This window comes from Phyllobates terribilis, unplaced genomic scaffold, assembly GCF_046119375.1.
Source record: "Phyllobates terribilis strain yellow unplaced genomic scaffold, ASM4611937v1 Scaffold_3__8_contigs__length_932513732, whole genome shotgun sequence".
Lineage (NCBI taxonomy): Eukaryota > Metazoa > Chordata > Amphibia > Anura > Dendrobatidae > Phyllobates > Phyllobates terribilis.
Window position 1 is genome coordinate 290857376 of NW_027362763.1, and position 27088 is coordinate 290884463.

At 41.2% G+C, this 27088-nt stretch overlaps 1 protein-coding gene across 15 annotated transcripts in view; it reads right to left on the bottom strand.

Annotated features, from left to right (window-relative positions):
• TNIK (TRAF2 and NCK interacting kinase) overlaps positions 1-27088 on the bottom strand; it is a 330725-nt gene that overhangs the window by 249895 nt on the left and 53742 nt on the right. For all 15 annotated transcript variants that reach the window (XM_073674893.1, XM_073674887.1, XM_073674897.1 and 12 more), the window contains exon 2: positions 10620-10685. In XM_073674893.1, the coding sequence (XP_073530994.1) occupies positions 10620-10685 (66 nt within the window). The remainder of the gene's footprint in view (positions 1-10619; positions 10686-27088) is intronic.

Here is a 27088-nt window from a genome sequence, read left to right on the forward strand (position 1 = left end):
GCAGTGCTGCACTTTACATACATGCTCAGTAGTGAGGCAGTGCTGCACTTTACATACATGCTCAGTAGTGAGGCAGGGCTGCACTTTATGTACACGCTCAGTAGTGAGGCAGGGCTGCACTTTATGTACACGCTCAGTAGTGAGGCAGTGCTGCACTTTATATACACGCTCAGTAGTGAGGCAGGGCTGCACTTTATGTACACGCTCAGTAGTGAGGCAGTGCTGCACTTTATGTACACGCTCAGTAGTGAGGCAGTGCTGCACTTTATGTACACGCTCAGTAGTGAGGCAGGGCTGCACTTTATGTACACGCTCAGTAGTGAGGCAGTGCTGCACTTTATGTACACGCTCAGTAGTGAGGCAGTGCTGCACTTTATGTACACGCTCAGTAGTGAGGCAGTGCTGCACTTTATGTACACGCTCAGTAGTGAGGCAGTGCTGCACTTTATGTACACGCTCAGTAGTGAGGCAGGGCTGCACTTTATGTACACGCTCAGTAGTGAGGCAGTGCTGCACTTTATGTACACGCTCAGTAGTGAGGCAGGGCTGTGTCAGGGAAATTGAAGAGTCGGAGTCAGTGGTTTGGCTTACCGACTCCACTGCCCTGGTCTACCTACATAAGGTTTGTGCTTGGTTATGCCAGAAGTATTTTTCCATCCTGGCAATATAGCTTCTTCACGGTGGTTCATTTTGGTTTGTTTTTGTAAGCCCAGCAGATCCGTCACATAAGTATTGTAATTCGGGACCACAGTACACTTGTGTCTATTCCTTCCCCCTTCTTCTTCCACACTTCGCTTAGCGATTAGTGAGGTTTGCTGTGATGTTGCACATTTCTTGCTATAATTTTGCCTAGGCACTACACCAGACCTGTACAGCAGTATTCGGTTGTGGTTTCATGCTGCAAAACCACGGGTAGCATGAATCGGACCCCGGCCACGGTACTGCGGTCATGTATGTCTTACTCTGAAATGCTGGGGTATCTCTGAGAAAACAGGCTTTGAAAAGCTGTTCGGGACTAAGTGCCTCGGATGACTAGTTGGAACAGGTCTCTGGTGGCTTCTCCTCGCCCTACATCTCATGCCTGACAAGTATCAACCTCTTCTATACCATACACATAATGAGAGACCTGACAGTCTTGTGGAGTGGAGAGCAGACTAGATATCAGTAACACATACTACCCAGCCGGCTATTCTAAGTATCTTTTCTCGGAAATGCAGAGGCAAAAACATGCACGGCAGTGATAACACAGCCGCTGTCTGCCTGTGGTTTGGGAAGCATGAACCAGCTCAGGGTTTCCCTTTAATATACGGCAGCACATTATAAGTTATTCATTTGCTTGGAAATAAAGATAAATTCCACAATTTGTTAGCCTAATTAGAATTGTGAAATCGCAAATCTCCGTGTCTGGATTGGCCTTTCGCTAGTAGCGATCTTTACCTCTTGTATATATGGAAGAAGGGAAGTGACAACCCCCCTGTACCCCCAGAAATTGTTCCAATAGTTTGTTGCGTGGAACTCACACGGCAACGAGTGGCAAAACCCTTAATAATAAAGATGGTAATAACCTTTTGACATGTAAAATACCAGACCAATGGTGGCTGGGTAGGGGCCATGACATCTGCAGCTGTCCACCATGAGAAAGCTAGAAAAAAAATGGTAAATAATGCTGCTTTAAAAAAAAAGTACAGTAAATATTTGCCAAAATTTAGCCAGAGTTAGGCTGGGTGCCCACGTAGCGTTTTTCAAGCGTTTATGCTGCGGAATTTCCGCAGCGTAAACGCTTGTTAAACGCTAGGTAATCCGCACCCCATGGTCCCCAAGGGGATTCCGCATGTTCTATGCACATGCTGCAGATTTTTCCGCAGCGTTTATGCTGCGTACAAAAATCCGCAGCATGTCATTTAATTTTGCGGAAGCGCAGCGGAACTCCTGCCATTGACTTGCATTGAGACGCATATAATCCGTGTCTGTACATTTGTACAAGCGGCTTCTATGCGTCTCTATGTGCGGATGGTACCCAGTTCTGGAGGAGAGAAGACTCTCATCCAGACCTGGGTACCATTGTACCTGTAAAAAAAGAATAAAATAATAAATAAAGTTATATTCACCTGTCCGGTGGCTTCTCTCTGAATGCCGGCATCGCTTGAGGACCTGCGGTGACGTCACAGTCATGTGACCGCAGGCCCTTCACCGCTCTGTCTTGCGATATGCCGGCAGCCGGGAACCAGACAGGAACGAGCGCTGCTGCACACACCGGGCATCGGGGGTGAGTATAGCTTTATTTGTTTTAATTTTTACGTTTCACACTGTATAAATCCATGCCGTTTGCATGGATTCATATAGTGTGACCTAGTTGTCAAGCACTTTCCAAGTGATGCTATCGCCTGGAAAGCACTTGTCAATCCGCATGCGGAAACGCATGTGAATCCGCATGTGGATCCGCATGTATTCTGCAGGAAAAACGCATGCACAATCTGCATGCGTTTTTTCTGCCAGGGAGATGCAGAAATGCTGCAGAAATTTTCTGCTTCATTTCTGCATTGTGGGCACATAGCCTTAAGGATCAGCAATTACATGTTGTGGCAGATTTACGGTAATTTTCAGTCTAAGAAACTCCTGAATTGAGGTCGAAATGTCTGTGGTATGTTACGATAGTTATGTGCAGATACACTGTGGTGCATAATAGACTCGCTCTTCTAATAAGAAGATGAATTATGTTAACCGTGTGGTCTAAGGGATAGCGTTTCTCCTCATGGAGAGTGATACACCAGCTCTGGCACGTCAAGGTAAGGAGGCTTATTCGCCATGCAATGCTCCTCTGGGAAATTTAATATGCTTTAATATGCTTTAATATAAGTCATATTGCACGACTCATTAAAGGGTTGATTGTGACTTGTAGGATTGCTGCTTCCAATAGGTGGAGTTAACCGTGTGTAAATTCATGAATGCTGTGGGAGAAGTAAAATGCAAATTTGTAAAAATGAAATCTATTCGGTTACTCGGGCTACATGACTTGTTGTTTTCTCATTAATCCTTCAGCTCTGAAAGAAATAGGTGACTTCTGAATCTCTGCCAGCATATTTAATATGATACAGAACATCAGAGGTGAGTGAGATACTGAATACACTTTATGGAGGATTACCTAGCAATGTGGAAACATTGTATAGAAATTAATGCAAACATGTTCTACATTGGAATGCAAATAGTTGTGGTGCCAAGAAACTACGTTAAAGTTTCAACTTGCCTAAGGATGACTTTTGGAAAAAAAAGCAGTGTAGTCAACAACTCACATTGCTTCGTATTGCAAAGGTTCATGCTTCCAGCATCTTGGAAGAACGTTGATAAAACTTACAAGCGGCATGTTCTGACATAATAATCTGCCCAACCAGTAAAAGACAATTCTACCAAAAATCAGAGCAGGTTTGATTCATGTAAAGCAAACTTTTCATTCTATTCATGCCACCCAAACCACTAGCAGCATGAATCAGATCCTGGCCGCACTACCAGAGCGTTTCAGAGAAAATGTAGTTTGAAGAGAAGGTCAGGGTCCATAGGCAGAGATGACACTATTCCGATGCAGACCTGGCCGGCTTTTCCCCACGCTGCGAGAGGTGATTAACAGGTCTTTACCATGTGTGTATCTAGCATGAGACCTGTCAATCACTTGGAGTGATGCAGAGAGAAGCTGATCAAGGGCTGCACCGGACTACTCATGCCTTTCTCTAAAGTCCTGGATATCTAAACTATATTTTCTCTGAAACGCTCGAGTGTTTCAGACAAAAATATACCTTGCTGCAATCACGTAGCCATGCTCTGATTCATGATAGCTGTGAAGTGGGCAGTATGAATCAACTGACAGGTTCCCATTAAAAAAAAAAAGGACAAATAAAGGACCGACCATTAAAGCCCAGTATATTCCCTGCTGAATGGCGTTCACCTCGACGCGCGTTTTGGTAATGGCTTTCGTCTTAGGCCTCCCTGCTGAGTTTCATTCTAAGTCATCTGTCACAGTGCAGTAAGTACAGCCCCCACTATCTTACAATAATCCTGCACTGACGCCTTACCTTGGCCACTTTTGCACTTTGTTACTAGTGATATATGCCATATTGATAATTATATATTTCATATCATGTGTGAATTTATACATTTAGTGGCATTGTACCACATTATGTATAACTGACTCCCCGTGATATACTGTTTTTTTTTTAAAAACTCTGGGTCTGCGCTGTGCGCCCCTGTATTTTTATAATTCTTATTGTTGCCTTCTTGATCCTTAATAAATGTTATTTTTATTTTAATACATTTCTGATTATACAGGGCCTTAATGGTCAGTCCGTTTCTTGTCCTCTTTCATTATTGTTACTAGACTGACTGCCCATTTTTTTGCCATTAATGTTCTGTGCATTACTTGGTGTGGCATTATATTATTTTATTTACACATGTATTTATTTATCACATCAATTTTGGTGCCACACCTACAATGCTTATTCCCGTACACCTCCATTCAGGTTCCCATTAAAGCATGACAGTCAGAATTCATGTACCCAACAAGATCATCTGTGTCTAGGAGCAAAGACCATACATAAAAGACTACAGCAAACAAAGCACCAACTAAACGTCTATCAAGGTCTTCAATAGAGTGTAGTAGAATATACACTGTATAGTTCATAAAACTGAATATACTGCATAAGATATAGTGGGGAAAAAACATAGTAAACTTATGAAGACCAAGTTATTGTCACATTAGACGGTGGAGCACGTGGTTTGTGGATCCACTATGCCACGGGGCCAGGATTGCCTAGGAGGGGCGTACCTAATCGACTATCTGGTGTTCACTGGAGCACCTGAAGGTGGAGTCAGGCTTGTGCTGCAGGTAGCCGCCAGGTACCACTCCTGACAGTCTCCAGTACTGTAGCTGCCAATCCCAGGTGTGGGGTTCGCTGGATGAGAACACGGGACGGGAGTCCAAGACAGGAAGGATTTGCAGAATGACGGACAGTACGGACAACGTGGACTTCAGGGATAGGTTCTTGTTCAGATACACAGGTCTAGGGAAAAGGTTCAGGTACCGCCGACTAGGCTACAGGGTTCAGGTACCACCGGAGTGGCTTCAGGGTCACAAATAAATTACACAGGACTACAGGGAAAGTATAGGAAAGGGAAATAACTATAGACTAACGATGGGGGACCTGGTAACATACAGTTGCACACAAACTACCACTAAAACTACAGGGATTGCACAGGCACCTCTGTATTGGGGAGGGTGCCTTTTATACAAGATGCCTCCCAGCTATTGGCTGAGGGCATCTTTGCAGGTGTGTGCGCTGCCCCTTTAAGAGCAGGGGCGTGCGTGCACTAGGCACACGGCTGGAAGTCAGTGCTGCATTCACAGGAGAAGGAGAAAGTGGATGCTGCCGCGCCCCGGGGCGGTGAGTATGTCAGTATCCCCGCATGATGAGAGCATGGGAACCATGCGGGGACGCTGACAATGGATGTTACAGTTATCCAACCAATGAGAGAAAAGGTGAGACCCTGACCCTGCAGATGGAATGGGGTAGAGAGGGTGACATAACAGTATATTGGAATGGTAAATAAAGCTGCATGAACCCATCACCAGAAGGTAATTGTGCCAACACAGAAATAAAGTGCAAGGTGATGTGACAGGAGCAGCTAGTTGAGGACAAGACTGAGTGAAATATTTCTGACCAGGACCTCAGTTATGTGACACGCCATCTTAAACAAGTGAATTTTTAAAGGTATATAGTTGTTAGCAGCAATGTAATGTTACGGGGCAGCAAATTCAACAAAACGTGTGAAGCACAGAGGACGTTTTAAGCCCAATTCACAAGTCAGTATTTTTAACAGACAGTATGTGAATGCAACACGGATGGTCACATCATGGACCCATTCACTGACATGCATGTTTGGTCTGTAAATTGGAACTTGGAGATGTGAATGGGGCATGAGGCACAATGGGTGAATGTTTTATATACAGTACAGACCAAAAGTTTGGACACACCTTCTCATCTAAAGATTTTTCTGTATTTTCATGACTTTGAAAATTGTACATTCACACTGAAGGCATCAAAACTATGAATTAACACATGTGGAATTATATACTTAACAAAAAAGTGTGAAACAACTGAAAATATGTCTTATATTCTAGGTTCTTCAAAGTAGCCACCTTTTGCTTTGATGACTGCTTTGTACACTCTTGGCATTCTCTTGATGAGCTTCAAGAGGTAGTCACCGGAAATGGTCTTCAAACAATCTTGAAGGAGTTCCCAGAGATGCTTAGCACTTGTTGGCCCTTTTGCCTTCACTCTGCGATCCAGCTCACCCCAAACCATCTCGATTGGGTTCAGGTCTGGTGACTGTGGAGGCCAAGCCGTCTTGTGTAGCACCCCATCACTCTCCTCACCGAAAATGGTTTTCAGTTCACAGGTGTGCCCTGTCAGGTTTAATAAGTGGGATTTCTTGCCTTATAAATGAGGTTGGGACAATCAGTTGTGTTGTGCAGAAGTCAGGTGGATACACAGCTGATAGTCCTACTGAATAGACTGTTTGAACTTGTATTATGGCAAGAAAAAAGCAACTAAGTAAAGAAAAATGAGTGGCCATCATTACTTTAAGAAATGAAGGTCAGTCAATCTGAAAAATTGGGCAAACTTTGAATGTGTCCCCAAGTGCAGCTGCAAAAACCATCAAGCGCTACAAAGAAACTGGCTCACATGAGGACCGCCCCAGGAAAGGAAGACCAAGAGTCACCTCTGCTTCTGAGGATAAGTTTATCCGAGTCACCAGCCTCAGAAATCGCAGGTTAACAGCAGCTCAGATAAGAGACCAGGTCAATGCCACACAAAGTTCTAGCAGCAGACACATCTCTACAACAACTGTTAAGAGGAGACTTTGTGCAGCAGGCCTTCATGGTAAAATAGCTGCTAGGAAACCACTGCTAAGGACAGGCAACAAGCAGAAGAGACTTGTTTGGGCTAAAGAACACAAGGAAAGGACATTAGACTAGTGGAAATCTGTGCTTTGGGCTGATGTGTCCAAATTTGAGATCTTTGGTTCCAACCACCGTGTCTTTGTGCGACGCAGAAAAGGTGAACGGATGCACTCTACATGCCTGGTTCCCACCGTGAAGCATGGAGGAGGAGGTGTGATAGTGTGGGGGTGCTTTGCTGGTGACACTGTTGGGGATTTATTCAAAACTGAAGGCATACTGAACCAGCATGGCTACCACAGCATCTTGCAGCGGCATGCTATTCCATCCGGTTTGCGTTTAGTTGGACCATCATTTATTTTTCAGCAGGACAATGACCCCAAACACACCTCCAGGCTGTGTAAGGGCTATTTAACCAAGAGGGAGAGTGATGGGGTGCTACGCCAGATGACCTGGCCTCCACAGTCACCAGACCTGAACCCAATCGAGATGGTTTGGGGTGAGCTGGACTGCAGAATGAAGGCAAAAGGGCCAACAAGTGCTAAGCATCTCTGTGAACTCCTTCAAGATTGTTGGAAGACCATTTCCGATGACTACCTCTTGAAGCTCATCAAGAGAATGCCAAGAGTGTGCAAAGCAGTCATCAAAGCAAAAGGTGGCTACTTTGAAGAACCTAGAATATAAGACATATTTTCAGTTGATTCACACTTTTTTGTTAAGTATATAATTCCACATGTTAATTCATAGTTTTGATGCCTTCAGTGTGAATGTACAATTTTCATAGTCATGAAAATACAGAAAAATCTTTAAATGAGAAGGTGTGTCCAAGCGTTTGGTCTGTACTGTATGTGAAAGGCATCTGAATGAGAATTTAGTAATAGCTGTAGGTTATTGGCTCGGAGAAAAGCACAAGTGGGTTGATCAACGTAGATGACAGCTGAGATTTATGACGGTGCAGCACTGTTGAGAGATTTGTAGATACGAATCAAGCAAAACTTTAAAGACCCCAATACACAATAGACTAAAGTCAGACAAACCCACAGACATCAGCAGAATTGGCTGAAAGTCTAATGGGCATGAAGCCACCAGAGTCTTCCTTGACAGATGATTTCCTATGCCCACTATTCTTATTCTTCATGACGGCCTGGCCTGATGTCTAACGAGGATGGTGGTGATACAGACAGATATTAGGCTTAGACAAATAGAAGAAATTCAGTTTTAAAAAAATTCTGAGCTATAAAAGAGGACATGACAGTAGAGAGACGGCTGATAAAGAGCAGCAGAAATATCCCTAGAGTATGCCTACAGTGGGTGTCTTCAGCATAAAGATTGTACTGGAAACCTACATTGTGGATAGCCTTCCCAATTAAGATTTTGTAAAGGGGAAAAAAACAAGGAGGCCTAGCAATGAATCTTATGGAACCTTGACAGGGAGATAAGGGGAAAAGAGATAGTCAGAAAAGACACCTGGAAAGTACGGTGAGAGAAACAGAAGGATACAAGGAAAACACAGTGTCCACTTATTTAAAAAAAAAATCTGAGTGTTCATCATGTAATATGTGATCCTATGATGTACAGAACAGAGAGCCATGTCAGTAATAGAGCCAGGTGTATCCAGATAGAGAGAGATAATGGAGGACTTGTGTGTGTGAACGAACAAACATCTGATGCTGCTGGTTGGGTCACATGCAGATCACGACACTCCACTTAAGACAAAACCAAAGATTTTGCAGGCCATGAAGAGGAGGTAAACTGTACAGGGCAATTATCATCTGCACTTGGTATGACCCAGGTAGCGGTCACTCTTATTCTTTGGCAAAATGAGACTTATTGGAACCTTTTCAATTTCCGGTGGTGGTTAGAATAGTCTGTGCTAGTGCTAGCTATGGAGCCATTGATGTAGAAAGACTGAAATCTACAGATCTGAATTCTGCCTCGTGTCAGCCATTAGATGATGTAACCAAGGTCAATGTGAGATTCAGCATGTTGTCTACAGCAGAAAGGAGCAGGATTTATTCCTTATTTATCTTCAGGGAAGGAATTTAGATATTACACCAATAAAATATTATAAAGAAGAAAATCATAACTTTTTCACGTTCCAGGATACATGCTGTTGTCCCTGGTGAAGGAAACCAGACAACAGCCCAATAGCAATGAGCAAACTGATGTTCATATTCCCCATTAGTTACGATTATCCAGGTCCATTATGGCAGGCACTAGCTACTAACAAGACCAGAATAATAATTACACTATTCCACCCTCAAAAACTTTATTGGACTTGGTTCCTTTCTAATTTTGGGCAACAGTTTAATCAATTTTTACTCTTAGTGAAGAAATATTTGGAAGAAGGGACTACTGAATTGTCAATAGTTAATAAATGGTTATTTCCATTCAAAAATGATTTAAAAGGATTTATGTTCTAGTTGTAATGGAAAGAACAATATAGGACACATGTGTCACTGGAATATTAGCATCCCTATACTCATGGAGCATGAGGGACTGCTGTGAAACTCATGCTGAAATAATAAGGAAATCTATTGTATCCCAACCGCAATCTGTGCAGCCTTTAAATAAAAGTGCGAGAGCGGGTTCTGATGTCACCGTCCTTTGTTCTGCACATAACACACGCCAAGTCTTTCCAGCTCTATTGTTAACAACTTTATTCTGTAAACTGCTCAGCCAGTCTTTATAGGATCCAGAATTAAATCATATATTTTCATTTACTGGAAAAGTACCTCTGATTTGGTGAGGCAAACAGTAAAGGACAACAAAAAATCCAACTTTTTTTTTTTTTTTTTTTTAGATATGATCCATATTCAATAAGAACATCTATAGGACTGACAAAGGTAATAGAGTACAGCACTCTTCTCTTTCCATCAGCCCCATAGACATGAAAGAAGCAGCATTGGCCATCTGTAACCAAACTGTGCCATTCAATTTTGACTGTAGTGAGGAGAACCAGAGATAAGGACACCCAATCTTGTAATCCTTAGGGTCTCAGCAGGGGTGCTGTCTTCGATCAGACATTTATCGCCTAGCTTGAGAATAGGTAAGAAATGACTTTTAAGGAACATTAGAGTGCCGCGGAAGAAAAACGAAGGAAATCCAATGACCACTTAAAATCGGCCCGAACCTATAGAGGGACCAGTCAAAGGTCTAATGTGTATGAGGTGTCCAGACGCTCCTCTGATGGAATAAAGAAGGTATGTTAGATTTCAAGATCCTAGAACCTTTTGTGGTCACAGAAGATAAGCCAAGGTTACTCCCCTCTCTATAATGAGAACACATATATTCTTAGCTAAACTGTATGCATGTGGAGGAAGGGAGGCATAAGTGGAACAGCTGCTATCTAATAAGACCGGCACATTAAAAAGGATCACAGCCCCATCATTCTAGCGATTAATGAATGTTCCAGGTCACAGGCCTCCAAAGATTACATTGTAAGACAAGGGTGAAGATAACTAAAGGTGAACCTTCACCTTTAACTCTATTCAATTCCTCATTCCTACATTTTCAAGCTTGACTAAAGACCTGTTTGAGATTACTAAATGCCTGTTTTTGTAATAAATTCAGCAGAAAATTTTAGAAACATGCAAACTTAACACAACAATCTTCATTCTTTCAAGGTATATCTTTTGAGATCATTTTCACGGTATTTGCAGGGGTATCTTACCTTGTAAACCTGTCCGTAAGTTCCATTTCCAACAAGTTCTACCAGTTCAAATATTCCTGCAGGATCCTAAGAAAAACATAAAAAGAAGTTGAAGAAAGCATTTTAAATACACATGTGCTAAGAATAGAAGCTTAATGTCTAAACATTCTCGGGCTTACTGTACATTGTAACAAGGCACATTTACTCAGATACACTGAGCTCGAAATTCTGTGGTGGAATCACACACCTCTACAAGCAGGGCCCCAAGTCATCCCATTGGACTAAATTCTGACACAAAGGACATTAGTTAGGCCAATATTTTGCTACATTTATCGTAGCCTTTGACGTCCACTTGAGGTGTGTAACCTCAAAGATCGGTCTGCGCAACACCGGTAGACAATTTTGTTAATTGAAACGCATTGTAACAATAAAAAATATACTTCTGTCTCCAAATTTTTCATGAAAATCAATGATGGTAAAAACTGACAGTGAACAGAACCTGTAACTGTGCTTCAAGTAATTCTGTCAAACATGATTCAAGTGCAATTTACTTGAAAATGATCCCTATATCTGCATGAAGAACAACATTTCTTTGGATGCAATAGGCTCCCTTTAAGCCATACTTAAAGTTACATGTGACGCTAGTCACTACTCATGGACTTACAGTGAAGCAGGATAGTCAAGAGGTCTGGGGTCAGCACAAAGAGGGTTTTTGATAGACAAAGGGAAAAGACAAAATCGTAGTCTGGTTACAATCCGAGGTCAGAGTATCAGGAACGTAGTGGATCCAGACAAAGAGGCAAGTCAAACGGATGGTCAAAGGTAAATCCAAGGTCGGCAACAGAGATCAGAATACAACTCAGAGCACAGAGCAAGCACACACACCACTTGAGCAAAGCTACAATTGGCAATGGTCTGACAATTGTCAGAGTGCTAAATAGTCCTGTAAATCACCCAGAACAGATGACACCTGGAGATCCCACAGATCCAGCCAGATAGGACAGCTGAGCTGTCATTCACAATACTCACACCTCTGCCTCATATTGGGGGCAGAGCTGTCACTCACAGTCCTGACAACTCAGCAAGCCATCAATCCCATAGGGCGGCAGAGCTGTCATTTACAGCATCCATAGGACACCGTAATTGGTGGAATCGTGACAGTACGGAAATAAGGAGAACAAAACATATAGGGACAGAGTTTGAAGAACAACCAGATGTCTACTCAAGACAGTCATTACCCATCCACTGAATAGTGGTGTGGGTATGGGTCCCACTGATCGCCAGAACAGAAAGCTGGGTCTCCTATTCTCCCTTGGGCACAAGACTGTGCCCAGTAGATGAAAGGATTGTCAGGATGCAAGATCAATGGCATTTAGGAACATCTGCATTAGTGCCAAAGGTGTGAACAAGGAGGCTTCATAATGTAAGACCTGCTGCTCCTCTCAACTCGCTATGGCAGCCACCTTGTTATTAAGGAAAGATCTGGGACACAAGTCACCAGTTTTGGCAATTAGTGGAGAACCCACACCAATCATTTTTTTAGTGATAAGTAACAAACCATACCAAATCCATGGAAAGATGACAGAAATCAGCCAAGAAAGATAATAAATGCAGACACATGAGCGATACTATGTGGGTCTTAAGTTAACGTTACCACAAGGAGATGTGCTACCAACAATCACGGTATGTCCTTATACACATATACCAGAATACAAGCAAGGGAAACACGGATCGGCACCACCTAATAATTGAGAAATTGTGCCATACACCCCCAGAAAAGCATAAAATCAGGAACAAAGAAGGAAAAAAATATATAAAACAGGCACTAGTAACCCTAAAATATCACAAACAACCTGAACTATAAAAAATTAAATATTTTGTTATAATTAAGTGAAAATAAAAAGAATAAAAACATGTTTTTATGCTTGTCCACTATATTATAAAAAACATTTAATTTTTTATAAATCGGTGGTTTGTGATATTATAGGGTTACTAGTGCCTGTTTTACACACTTTTTTCCTCCTTTGTTCCCAAAAATACAAGCTTTGTAACATAATGCAAACTGTATGTTAAAATGAATGTTTAAAAGAGTGTCATTCAACATGTTTTAGAGCCAATCAATGCTCGATACGGACAGGATATTTTCTAACAGAAAAAGACCCATAGACAGAGAAAATACTTTCACATATATAAATCTAGTAGAAGCCGCCAGAAGAATGGACAGGTCACTCTTTTAGCCAATTAATGGCTTTTGAAGCCGAAAGTGGTTATAAGTAGTGAAAAAGGATAGAACATGTGCATAGCAATGTCAAAACTACTTGCCTTGCATATGCACATTTTTTTTTTTTTTTTTTTTTATAGCAATTTTTCAGGCTGGTTCGAGGCAGATTCAGCCTGAAAAAGACATTGTGTGCACATACCTTAAGGAGCACAATCTTTCCAGATTATTTAATATATATAATTGCTAGAAGTGTTGTTTCATTATTCCTACTGAGCCCTGATAGTCAAAGAAAAATTGCACTGCAAGTGGTCACCTAAAAAAAAAAAAAAATACAGGGGAATAGCCGATCTAAAAGTCCTAAACAAACTTTACAGCAGACGAGACAAGGACTAAACATGATTTTTTTTGGGGGGGGATCAGTGATTTAGAATATTTTTTTGTGTTTTTTTTTTTTACTTAAAACATCTTAAATTACAAAACTTAGACAAAAAAACACGAAAAATTCTCGCAATGTGTGAAATAACAGTCTATGACAACTCCCCATAGAAAAATTTAGCAATATATCAATACTTCTAAAAGACCAAAGCTTGCACTGTCAACTAAACTTTAAAATGGAGAGATCAATGACATGAATAAAGCTCTGCTGTTTCTTTGTTGGGGATGTTCGTGCCTTGTGTGAACTGGGCAAATTTATATCAAAGTGGAATCTCTACACCAGAAAAATGTAAACAAAGATATATATTTTTTAGATTGCCTATAATAAGGCAGATCATGGCTAATTATTAAAACTACGATGAATTCCTTTTATTATATCTTCAACGAACAAGCCAGGTTATTTCTAAGCTGCCAGGAAAATAAAGACTCCATGGAGGGGCTCGATAGCATCTTCCATGTTTAAGTATTTTCTAATGAAGCTCATCTGAATCAGCCTACATTTTTCATTCTTTTAAGATCCCATTAGTTATCTGATATTTCACATAGCCCCAGCTTGTGGCCCACAAGGAGCAATTCATTAGACAGTGATCATTTCAGCCAGAGCCCTTCCCCAGCGCCTACTAATGTTAAAGTCATTGATCTTCATATGGCAAAATCATATCGTGTGCTGGCCGCTCTATCGCCCAAGTTATTTATAACGGTTCCTTATTCAACCTTGTTATTTGCAGACAGCAAGAATGTTTTCTTCGACAATCAGAACATTATCGATAAAACTGTCACATTCCATAGCGAATATAGCACATATAAGTCAACGTGGAGTCTGTATGTTCTCCCCGTGTTTGCGTGGGTTTCCTCCGGGTTCTCCGGTTTCTTCCCACACTCCAAAGACATACTGATAGGGAATGTAGATTGTGAGCCCCAATGGGGACAGTGATGTTCTGTAAAGCGCTGTGGAATTAATGGCGCTATATAATTGAGCAAAATAAATATAAAGGACATCAAAATCCAGTTAAGATGTCAATCAATGCAAACGCTCAACATATAATGAAAGAAAAAAGTCAGGAGTCATCAGACATCAAAAGTCATCACTAATACAATGGACCTATCCAAATTTTAGCGTTTTCTGTGACAAGTTATAAATTAAACTGACTACCAAATATAAAGTCTGAAGCCATTTTGTTAAATGAGATTTCTTTCTAAGACATGTGATATAAAAAGTCACAACCACTAGGGGTGGCCAATTATGGTGCCGATAGGGATTGTCAATCTGACTTCCCAAACCAAAAGGCCCCCCATACATTAGATAAAATTCTGTCAAACCAGCTTCATGACTCTCATCCAATAGAGAAGGCAGTTTAAATTAAAGCCGGCCATTCCTTGGTACAGGGAAGGTAAGAAGATGCAGCTAGGATTCATCCATCAGTTATCTCATTCATATTTAAAATCTGTGTAAATTTTTGCCCATTGGTCCAGAAGAGCATTTGGGAGATCAGACACTGATGTTGTACGAGAGGTCTTGGCTTGCATTTTCCGTTCATCATAAAGGTGTTCGTTGAGGTTGAAATCAGAGCTCCGTGCGATAAGTCAATGTTTTTTTTTTGCTTTTTTACACCAAGCTTATTCAACCAAGCCTTCATGGACCTTGCTTAGTGCATTAGGGTATAATCATGCTGGAACAGAAAAGGATCTTCCCTAAACTGTTTCCATTAAGTTTGCAGTATACAATTTTCCGAAACGTCTTGGTATGTTGAAGCATTAATACTTTCACTAGAACTAGGGGGATCTTGGGCAACCCATGAAAAACAATCCCACCACACTTCACAGTTGGCACAATACAGGTAACATTCTTCTGGCATTCGCTAAATCTAGACTCATTCATAAAACTAGAAAAACAGCCCATACGAAAACACATTCTTCAACACAAAAATCAATATAATAATCATTCTTTATTAAATACATATAACAATATTTAGAAAAGGTTACACTGCAGAGACAAACATTTTGGTGGTGCATTGTAAGGTATCTGTGCGTTTTCCAAAAATTCCTGGAATTATCATAACATCTACATAGAAAATAGAAGATTTTTGTAAAAGTTGTTTTCATAAAAGTTTAGCCCAAATATATAAAAAATAAATTGAAAAACTCATATCAAACGAACCACAGAATCCTTGTAATCTTACATCTATGTACATACATCAATACTCAGAAAATAAACAGAAAAAAGTCTATATAATGATATTTGTACAGGTAAGTGCTTGAATGCAACCTACTGGTATTAAATAACAATTGCACTGAGTGAAACAAAAGAATCAAGGACATGCAGGCACCAATAGTTAAACAGGCATAATAGCTAGAAGTCCACATGGAAGAGCATGGAATGAATATACAAAAGAATCAGGCATATAAAAATTACCGCCTGATGTGCATTTCAAACTAGCTTCTACACACACACACACACACATATACACACATATATATATATATATATATATATATATACATACAGTACAGACCATTACTATGGTGAATTCCCTCCCATACACATAGGGTAATAGTTTTTTCAGTACCCAGACAATAGCCAAGCATTCCTTTTCTATGGTGGCATATGCTTTCTCTTGGTCTAACAGTTTCCTTGAAAGGTACAGTACAGACCAAAAGTTTGGACACACCTTCTCATTTAAAGATTTTTCTGTATTTTCATGACTATGAAAATTGTACATTCACACTGAAGGCATCAAAACTATGAATTAACACATGTGGAATTATATACTTAACAAAAAAGTGTGAAACAACTGAAAATATGTCTTATATTCTAGGTTCTTCAAAGTAGCCACCGTTTGCTTTGATGACTGCTTTGCACACTCTTGGCATTCTCTTGATGAGCTTGACGGCAAAAACGCTGCAGAAATGCTTAAAAAACGCATGGTAGAAGGCCTGCCATGTTCCCCAATGATAATCCGCATGTGCTGTGCACATGCTGCGGAAATTTCCGCTGCGGATTATCATTGCGGAAAAAAACGCAGCACTACCAATTATTTTGCGGAAGTGATGCGTTTTCGCCGCCATTGACTTACATTAGATCACATGGATTACGCATCACTGTATATGTAGATGCGCATTCCATGCGTTCTAATGTGCGGATGGTACCCAGGTCTAGAGGAGAGGAGACTCTCCTCCAGACCTGGGTACCATAGAAAACTGTGAAAAAAAATAATAAAATAAATATATACTTACCTTCTGGCGGCCCCCGCTGCACTCGTCCTTTCATGTCGGCAGTTCATGATGGACTCAAGGACCTGCGCTGACATCATAGTCATGTGACGGGTCACGCGACGCTGACGTCGGCAGTTCCTTCAGTGTACCGCTGCCGGCAGCCGGGACGGTGAAGCAGGACACCGGGGGCCATCAGAGGGTAAGTATATATTTATTTTTTTACTTTTTTACATTCTCTCGGGTCACACTATATAAATCCATGCCGGTTGCATGGATTTATATAGTGTGACCAAGTTGACAAGCACTTTCCAAGTGATGCTAAAATCGCTTGGAAAGCGCTTGTCAACCCGCATGCGGAAATGCAAGTGAAGAACGCTTCACTTCCGCATGTCCCTGGCAGGAAAACGCATGTACAATCCGCATGCGTTTTTTTCTGCCAGGGAGATGCAGAAATGCTCAGGAAAAAATCCTGAGCATTTCTGCATCGTGGGCACATAGCCTAATTGTTACAAATCATGGTTCCACGCTTCCACCTGGTAAGGGAGGTGGTCCGTTAAGGAGTGTCTATGGTCGCAAGCGCCACCATTGTCCTGACCCGGGAGGCGGAGTTACCACGTGTGCAGGAAATCTGTCCCAATCTGGTGTAGCATCTAGTTCTGGTGTTGTGGGACACCGTGTCCCTCGCTGATTTCTCTGCCAATGGAAGATGGGACGCTATCTTCCCTGGTTGCCAAGGAACACAGGACACTGCTTTGTTTGGCAATGAGCAACGGTGGGATTTTGTTCAGCCATTTTGTTCAGTGGGATTTGTGGGTGTACTCATCCTTCTTCTACCTTCAAACACGGTGAGTGGAGTTATTAAAACCAAAAAGTTCTATTTTGGTCTCATCTGTCAACATGACCTTCTCCCATCCCTCCTCTGGATCATCCAGATGGTCATTGGTGAGCTTTAAATGGGCCTGGACATGTGTTGGCGTGAGCAGGGGGACCTTGCGTGCCCTGCAGGATTTTAATCCATGACTGCATAATGTGTTATTAATGGTAATGTTTGAGACTGTGGTCCCAGCTCTTTTAAGGTCACTGACCAGGTCCTGTTGTGTAATTCTGAGCTGATTCCTGACCTTTCTCAGAATCATCCTTACCCCACGAGGCGAGACCTTGCATGGAGCCCCAGACCGAGGAAGATTGTAAGTCATCTTGTGTTCTTCCATTTTCTAATAATTGTGCCTACTCCCCAAGCTGCTTGCCTATTGTCCTGTATCCCATCCGAGCCTTGTGCAGGTCTACAATTTTTTCCCTGGTGTCCTTAGAAAGCTCTTTGGTCTTGGCCATGGTGGAGAGGTTGGAGTGTGATTGAGTATGTGGGCAGGTGTCTTTTATCGAGGTAACGAGTTCAAACAGCTGCAATTAATACAGGTAATGAGTGCAGAGTAGGAGGGCTTCTTAAAGAAAAACTAACAGGTCTGTAAAAGCCAAAATTCTAGCTGGTTGGTAGGTGATCAAACACTTATTTCATGCAATAAAAAGCAATTTAATTATTTAAAAATCATACAATGTGATTTTCTTTTTTTCTTTTTTTTTATTTTTAGATTCTCTCTCTCACAGGTGAAGTGTACCTACGATAAGAATTACAGACCTCTCCATTCTTTGTAGGTGGGAAAACTTAGAAAAATAAGCAGAGTTTCAAATCCTTATTTTGCCAACTGTATAATACTTTCTGGTTAGACATATCCTTCACATTTATGTTTGCTTGTAAATGGCAATTTCTGCTGTAGTGAGAATTGTTTCCCATGATAGTATGCAGGCTAAGCATGATAACTTAGCTAGCCATTTCTGTAAACTCACAAGTCTGGATGCATTTACTCATTTTCACCGAAGAATTCATGCAGAAAACAGCATGCACACATCTACAGCTCTGCTATTCCGGTGTTACCAAAGCAACTGTAAATTGTCCCTAAAGGATAAGAAAAAAGGAATGGGGAATGACAGTTTTGGTAATCACTGCAGTAGACTTCCAAGAAATGCACAGGTGCATTAGCAAGCATCTTCAATGTTTAAAAAGCAACTATCAATATTTATGACCTTTTACGTACATATGGAATGAAATGAATAAATTATAGGAGGTAATGGAAGTTCGTGCAAAAGGAAGAACATTCACCAGTGGGAAAAACATGTTACTCAGACATTATTAGTCTAAGCTACAAAACACATTTTGGTGCTGCAGATTTACAGAATCCATTACACTATGCATTTAACACTATGGTGACTGAGCCCTAATGGTGCCATGATAAGCAATCACGCATTAGCCAGTAATTCTCTGGTTGGATTATTGAAAATAATTGACAAAATGATTCACTACAGATGTGATTTTCCTGACAACTTACTGAACTATCCCATTGTTGTCATAATCATAGTCACATTACTCTTTGCTCTCATGACAAATGAGCCACTACTTAATGTGCGGCCAGAAACTGGTAATACTGTACATTGACTCATTTTTTTTTCTCATGTTATTCATAAGTACAAAACAGCATCATTGCCAAACCAGCAATAATCAGATTATTAAAAGAAGGTTTATCACCTCATGGAATACTTCATGGAATAAAAGGAGACCAACACATAAAACCTCTCTCAATTATTAACAAATAGGAAAACCTAAAACTAATTTAGCGATGAAACGTCTGGCCCCTTAAGAAAGGGAATCTGCAGTGGGCTCTCGCAGTCTCTCCAATTTGATAGCTATGTGAGACTTCCTGCTTCTGAGCTGGGAGATAACACTGTGTGTGGAAGGGGAAACAGTGTGCAGCAGGGAAACGCAGAGGAGATCCGTGCTGCTATCTTATTTTATGCAAAGAAGTTGTATAAGGCTATGTGCCCACGATGCAGAAATGCTCCAGATTTTTTCCTGAGCGTTTCTGCATCTCCCTGGCAGGAAAAACACATGCGGATTGTACATGAGGATTGTACATGCGTTTTCCTGCCAGGGACAAGCGGATGTGAAGCGTTCTTCACTTGCATTTCCGCATGCGGGTTGTCAAGCGCTTTCCAAGCAATTTTAGCATCACTTGGAAAGTGCTTGACAACTTGGTCACACTATATAAATCCATGCAACCAGCATGGATTTATATAGTGTGACCGAAAGAATGGTAAAAAATAAAAAATAAATATAAATATATACTTACCTTCTGATGGCCCCCGGTGTCTTTATTTGATGTGTGTCTCGGCTTGCTGGCAGCTCGCGGTACACTAAAGGACCTGCCGACGTCAGCGGTCGCGTGACCCGTCACATGACTAAATGACATCATGGCAGGTCCTTGAGTCCACCGCGATCTGCCGGCAAGCCGAGACAAGGACACCGGGGGCCATCAGAAGGTAAGTATAATGTTTACTTTTTATTTTATTCTTTTTTTTACAGGTTCTATGGTACCCGGGTCCGGAGGAGAGTCTCCTCTTCTCCAGACCCAGGTACCATCCGCACATTGAAGCGCATGTAATCCGCATATACAGATCCAGTGATGCGGATTACATGCGGTTCAATGCAAGTCAATGGCGGCGAAAACGCAGCGCTTCCGCAAAATAATTGGTAGTGCTGCGTATTTTTCCGCAATGATAATCCGCAGCGGAAATTTCCGCAGCATGTGCACAGCACATGCAGATTATCATTGGGGAACATGGCAGGCCTTCTACCAAGCGTTTTTTAAGCATTTCTGCAGCGGAATTGCCGCTGTGGAAATGCTTAAAAAACGCATCGTAGGCACACAGCTGTATGTTATCAGGGGAAGAAGGAGGCTGGAAGCCTCAACAAGAATACATCCTGGCACAGACTTCTCTTTAGTGTGTTGTGGCAGAGGTGATCCGTGTATGGTATGTCGGCAAAGACTCAAGATTAACCCTCTACAAGCATCTATATCCTCCACTACAATTTTAATCCTATACAAGCAGCTGTATCCTCCGCTATTAGGCTGCATGTCCATATTATTACGTGGCTGATAAAAGATAATATTCTGACGTAATAAAAAATTTTGACCGCTTGGCATTTTACGGATTCACCACCAATAGTTGTTACTTCCCAGATTTTGAAATCTCACCAGATTTTTTTGCTCACTCTGGTAAAACCAGCGTCCCTGTAATACTAGGGGAAATAATCTGGTTTGGTAATGACAAATATTTGAGAAAAAGTCCTATAATTTCATCTACAATCACTGTTTGCATTTTTCTCATAACCAATCAGTCCTTTTACTTAACGATAACCATCCAATTCAACAATTTAATTTCTAGTGATTTCCATAATTGCAGCAAAACTATAAATAAATATTCAGTTGTGCTCAAAAGTTTACATACCCCGGCAGAATTTTTCCTTTCTTGGCCTTGTTTCAGAGAATATGAATGATAACAAAAAGCTTTTTCTCCACTCATGGTTATTGGTTGGGTGAAGCCATTTATTGTCAAACTACTGTGTTTTCTCTTTCTAAAGTTAGGGAGGTGAGTAAGTGGCTAAAGAGTTGGTGCAAGGAAGAAGGGTTTGGGTTCATGGAGAACTGGGCCGACTTCGCAGTCGGCTACAGGCTCTACCGTAGGGACGGGCTGCACCTCAATGGGGAGGGTGCAGCGGTGCTGGGGAAGAGGATGGCTAATAGGTTGGAGGAGTTTTTAAACTAGAGACAGGGGGGGAAACCAAGGAAATAGGTGGGATGTGAGGCAAGCAAGGGGGAAGGGGAGAAGTGAATATACTGAGGGTGGAGAGGGGGGTGGGGATAGTACAGTTAGATCGTTAGAGAAGAATAGGATGCTAAATAACCCCAAAGTTTTATCTTGCATGCTGACCAACGCAAGAAGCCTGACCAATAAGGCGGATGAGCTGCGGGCGCTTATATCGGAGGAGAGGTATGACATCATAGGTATAACAGAGACTTGGCTAGACGATAGCTACGACTGGGCGGTAAATTTATTAGATTATAGTTTATTTAGAAGGGACCGGAAACAGGGGAAAGGCGGAGGAGTCTGCTTATATGTAAAGTCATGTCTAAAACCTAGACTAAGGAAAGATATAGGAGAGGGAGAAGAGGGAGTCGAGTCCATGTGGGTAGAGATAGAGGGGGCAAAAAATAATAATAAAATATTACTGGGGGTCTGCTATAAGCCACCAAATATAACAGAGGAGAATGAGAATCTGCTATTAGGACAAATAGACAAAGTAGCAAAACATAATGAAGTGATTGTAATGGGGGATTTCAACTACCCGGATATTGACTGGGAAACAGAAACCTGTAGATCTCAGAAAGGAAAAAGGTTCTTGACAAATATTAAGGATAATTATCTCTCCCAACTAGTGCAGGAACCAACGAGAGGGAAGGCCGTGTTGGACTTAATATTGACTAATAGGCCTGATAGAATAACTGAGGTACAGATAGGGGGGCACCTAGGTAATAGCGACCATAATATTATCGACTTCAAAATGCCCTTCAGTAGGGTTATCAATAAGGGAACAACTAAAACATTAAACTTTAGGAGGGCGAAGTTTGATCAGCTGATAGAAAACCTTCAACTTATTGACTGGGACAAAGTTCTTAATCAAAGGAATACGAATAGTAAATGGGAAACCTTCAAAAGAATTCTGAATACTCAGTGCGAGAGGTATATACCGTATGGGAATAAAAGGGCCAGAAATAAGAGGAAACCAATATGGTTGAACAAGAACTTAAAAGGGGCGTTAAATAGCAAAAAAGAGGCATTCAAAAGATTAAAACAGGAAAACAGTAAGGAGGCACTAATGTGTTACAAGGAAAAAACGAGAACCTGTAAAAAACAAATTAAAATAGCGAAGGAGGAAACAGAGAGACGTATTGCTAGGGAAAGTAGATCAAATCCCAAACTGTTCTTTACGTATATAAATAGTAAAAGGATTAAATCGGATAATATTGGACCGATAAAAAGTGAGGAAGGCAAAATCATAGAGAAAGATGAGGATAAAGCTAATCTATTAAATAATATTTTTTCGACAACTTTCACAAAGGAAATAGAACTAACAGGAGAAATGAGAAGTGACCAGCTTAATCCTCCACTAAGTATGACTAATCTAACCCAAGTTGAGGTACAGAAACGCCTCAGTAACATTAAAATAAACATATCACCAGGACCTGATGGCATACACCCACGGGTACTAAGGGAACTAAGTAATGTGATAGACAGACCGTTATATCTTATATTTAAGGACTCTGTTGAGACTGGGTCTGTACCACTTGATTGGCGACAGGCGAATGTAGTGCCAATATTCAAAAAGGGAGCGAAAAATGACGCCGGAAACTATCGGCCGGTGAGTCTGACGTCCGTTGTGGGCAAAATTTTTGAAAGCTTCATTAAAGAGGCAATTACGGAGCATCTTGATGCTAATAATCTTTTAATCCCGAACCAACATGGATTCATGAGGAATCGCTCCTGCCAAACAAACCTGATTGACTTCTACGAGGAGGTTAGCTCTCGAGTAGATCAGGGGGAACCAGTGGATGTCGTGTATCTCGACTTCTCAAAAGCGTTCGATAGCGTGCCACATAATAGGTTGGTATACAAAATGAGAATGATGGGGCTGGGGGAAAATGTCTGCAAGTGGGTAGCTAACTGGCTAAAGGATAGAAGGCAGAGGGTGGTTATAAATGGAATATTCTCAGATTGGGTAAGCGTCACTAGTGGGGTACCACAGGGGTCTGTACTAGGCCCAATGTTATTTAATATCTTTATTAACGACATAGTCAACGGGATAAATAGTAAAATATCAATATTTGCAAATGACACAAAGTTATGTAAAACAATTAATACAAAAGAGGACAGTGCAGACCTACAGAGGGATTTGGATAAGCTGGGTAGGTGGAGCATTAAATGGCAAATGAGGTTTAACGAGGAGAAATGTAAGGTCATACATATGGGAAGGAAAAATGGAAGTCACCAGTACTCACTGAATGGGAAATCATTGGGGAATTCAGAGATGGAGAAGGACTTGGGCATCTTGATTGATAGCAAACTAAATTGGAGTGCCCAAAGTCAGGCCGCTGCTGTAAGGGCAAACAGGGTAATGGGATGTATCAGAAGAGGTATAGCTGCAAAGGATGAGCTTTGTTCTTCCACTGTACAAAGCACTGGTCAGACCACACTTGGAATACTGTGCTCAGTTATGGGCCCCAATATATAGAAAGGATATAAATGAGCTTGGAAAGGTACAAAGGAGGGCAACAAAATTAATAAAGGGAATGGAGGGACTGCAATACCCAGAGAGGTTGGCAAAACTAGGACTATTCAGCCTGGAAAAGAGAAGGTTGAGGGGGGACATAATAAATGTGTACAAATATGTTAGGGGACAGTATAGAGATCTTGCCCGGGATTTGTTCAAAAGGAGGGATATTACGGTAACAAGAGGGCATTCACTAAGACTGGAAGAGAAAAGGTTTCAGCACCAGCATAGGAAGGGGTTCTTTACGGTAAGAGCAGTGAGAATATGGAATTCACTGAGTGAGGAGACGGTAATGTCGGATTCACTAAACCAGTTCAAGCGGGGACTGGATGCTTTTCTAGATACCAGGCAGATTTCTGCATATACTTAAAAATAGAATAAAATAGTAGGTTGATACAGGGATTTATTCTGACTGCTGGTTTCAGAGTCGGGAGGGAATTTTTCCTCAGGTGAAGATTGGCTAAATCATTTGGGGTTTTTGCCCTCCTCTGGATCAACTTTAGCAATTACAGAACTAACAGGTCGAACTTGATGGACGCAAGTCTTTATTCGGCTTTACAAACTATGTTACTATGTTAAATCTTAATGACAACCAAAAACATGCATTTATAAAAATTGCATAAAGGTCTTATGAGTCTGAATCCTCTTCCCCTGTTACTTACTATCTGTGGTGTTACCCTGCCTGTCTTGTCCACTGCAGCACAACAGAGCTGTCAATCAAGCACTAAACAACACCCTAGGTCATAATGTGAAGAACCTTGAAAATATGTCAAATACATCAAATACATCAGAATTTATTTTATACAAGTAGTCAAAAGAAAAATTCCAAATCGGCCAAAACAAATTTAAAAGTTTAGAAAGGCAAATAATTTTCCTGTGCAGTTTTAATGGATTTTATGTATTTTGCAATGTATATCTATACACATTAATGATGGAAACAAGTAAAAGCCAGTTCTGCCGAAAGTCTTGTCCTACAAGGAAAGAAAGGCATCTTAATGTGATAACTCAGTACACTGATTATGGAACACTACTGGTCTTTTTTCTCTGGCTACAAAGTCACTACAGTGAGTGAGCACTACACGATATGGCTATATGGCTCAGAAAGAGAATGAATAACTTATAAAGCTTTGCTTTCCGTTATAAATTATGCCGCTGAGTAAAAATAGAGCAGGCTCTGCTAGAATTGTATCCTTTCCACTTGCTTGCGCATGTTTTAAGTAACTTCAGAGGTGATTTCGGGTAATGAGGTGACTGTCCGCTTTCTAAAGTGAGTTCTGACGAGTTACATTAACTCACTGCTGAAAACATTCCCTAAAACATGAACCATGAAGGGCTGGTGGTAAAAAGTATTCTTTGCTCTGAATATGTCCTGAAATACAAGGACAAGATTAAAAAAGGCCCAGCCGCATCGCGGTTACATGGGACAAGCTGCTGCCCTCTCACAGGAAGTGATCAGACCAAAGGTGTGGAGGAGGCAATAGGCAAAACGGGGTGAAAATTACAATGAGGAGAGATGTTTTTTCCTCGACTATGGATAAAATAATGGTGTGCATTGCTCCAAAGATGCTTATGTATTTATTTTCAATTTGTGAGAAACTGAAACCCATAACCTTTAGCATAAAATGTATAGTAATAAAGATGATCTCTAGACTGGAAAGTCGGCCATGGATGTCTTCATTAGAGTTAGCAGCAGCCTACAATTTCCTGAGAAAAAGTAGTAAACGCAGGAAGTGCATGGTGCCAAGATTATTGCTCCGGCGACCTCTTCACATACCCATTCTACTGAAAGATGGGGGTAGTGATATTAGCAGGACTCCACACAGAAGAAAGAGGTTATGCCAATTTATATAAACAGCCCCTGACTAGAAATCTGGGCATGGCGGCTCCAAATACCTGACAGAGACAGAGTGGAGTCAGTCAGCTTTGAGGAATATGACAGCGGTATTCCAGCACACTAAATCCTAAAGCTAGCTAATGACGGTACAAGTCTAAAGATGCCCGTACACCTGAGAACAAAGCCAGCCAAACCCTGCTGATCTGTGTGTATGGAGGCCTCCAGACTCTCCCCCCAACACAGAAGAAATATCCAGCATGTCTCACTCCCATATTTCCGATCCTTTGTTTTGCTAGAAGATTAGCCGCCATTCGAGGTGTCTGGCAGATGAAACGTCATAAGACGTGCATGGGGAGGTTGGAAGGAATAGCTGTGAGATGATGAACAAAGCATTAAAAGATCTTTGGACACCTAAAGAATCAGAACTGCGTCAGGGAATCTGTCCGGAGCCCAAATCATAAATTCACTCCAGTTTGACAATCCATGAAGCAATATTTTTCCCAATCAAACCAACAGACACCAAGATGGAACTCAACAGACCTCGGTGTGGTTTTGTGCCACATTGTGACTAAGTTGTAAAGCGCTACAATAGGCCATTATGGAATTTTATGGAATCCTATTGTATCTATGCATCCCTCCAATTTCATAAGAAGGCCTTGAGATTTTTTTCTGTCAGATACTGATAGAGGACATAATGTCTCATAAAAATACTTTAGTTTACACAGGACAATTTTTGAAACCAACAAACAAAACTAAATACTGTGAATTGTCACAAGCCTAAGAAGACCAATGTTTCCATTATACGTAGGACGCCATTTTTTAATGTAAATTAGATATACTGGTGAAGGGCAAAGGGACAACCTGGTAGAATGGTCATCCTGATCACTAGAAATCACAGCATAAATTATAACAATGCCTTTACTTTACATTTAGATGGAATAATTTATTGCAAAATAGGATATAGAACAATCTCACTGACTATTAACAATAAATGATCACAGACAAATTAATAGTTAAAGGGGTATTCCATTTTCATAAAACCTCTGTCCACCAGCTGTAATTTGTTTTAAAAAGACAAAGTGCACTTTACTCACCCTCCCCAGGTCCATTGCTGAGTCTCCGTTTGCTCCAGCCAATTAGTGAACTGAGCGGCTCATGTAGTTAAGGTGGGTAGAGCCGCCGAGCTCACTTATTGGCTTCAGCGCTGTCAGCAGTGCAGCAATTACACCAGAAGCAGCAGCGGAGACTCGGCACTGGACTTGAGAAGGGCAAGTAAAGAATGTTTTTTAAAACACACGGCAGCCAGGGAAGAGAGGTCTTCTGAAAGCAGAAAATCCCTTTAAAGGAAGTGTTAGCTTTAACATTTATTGCTATCGTGGCTTGGTCAGATCTTCTACATATTTGTCCAATGGCGAGTTACAATAGGTTTACGTTGTGCATATATTGTAAAATGCAGACAGGCAGAAGTGCAGGCTTTTACATCAAACCATGAGATTTTACTTTGGTTAGATGTATCATTACAAGCTCATCAGTTTAAAAAAAAAAATGACGTACATTGGTATAGG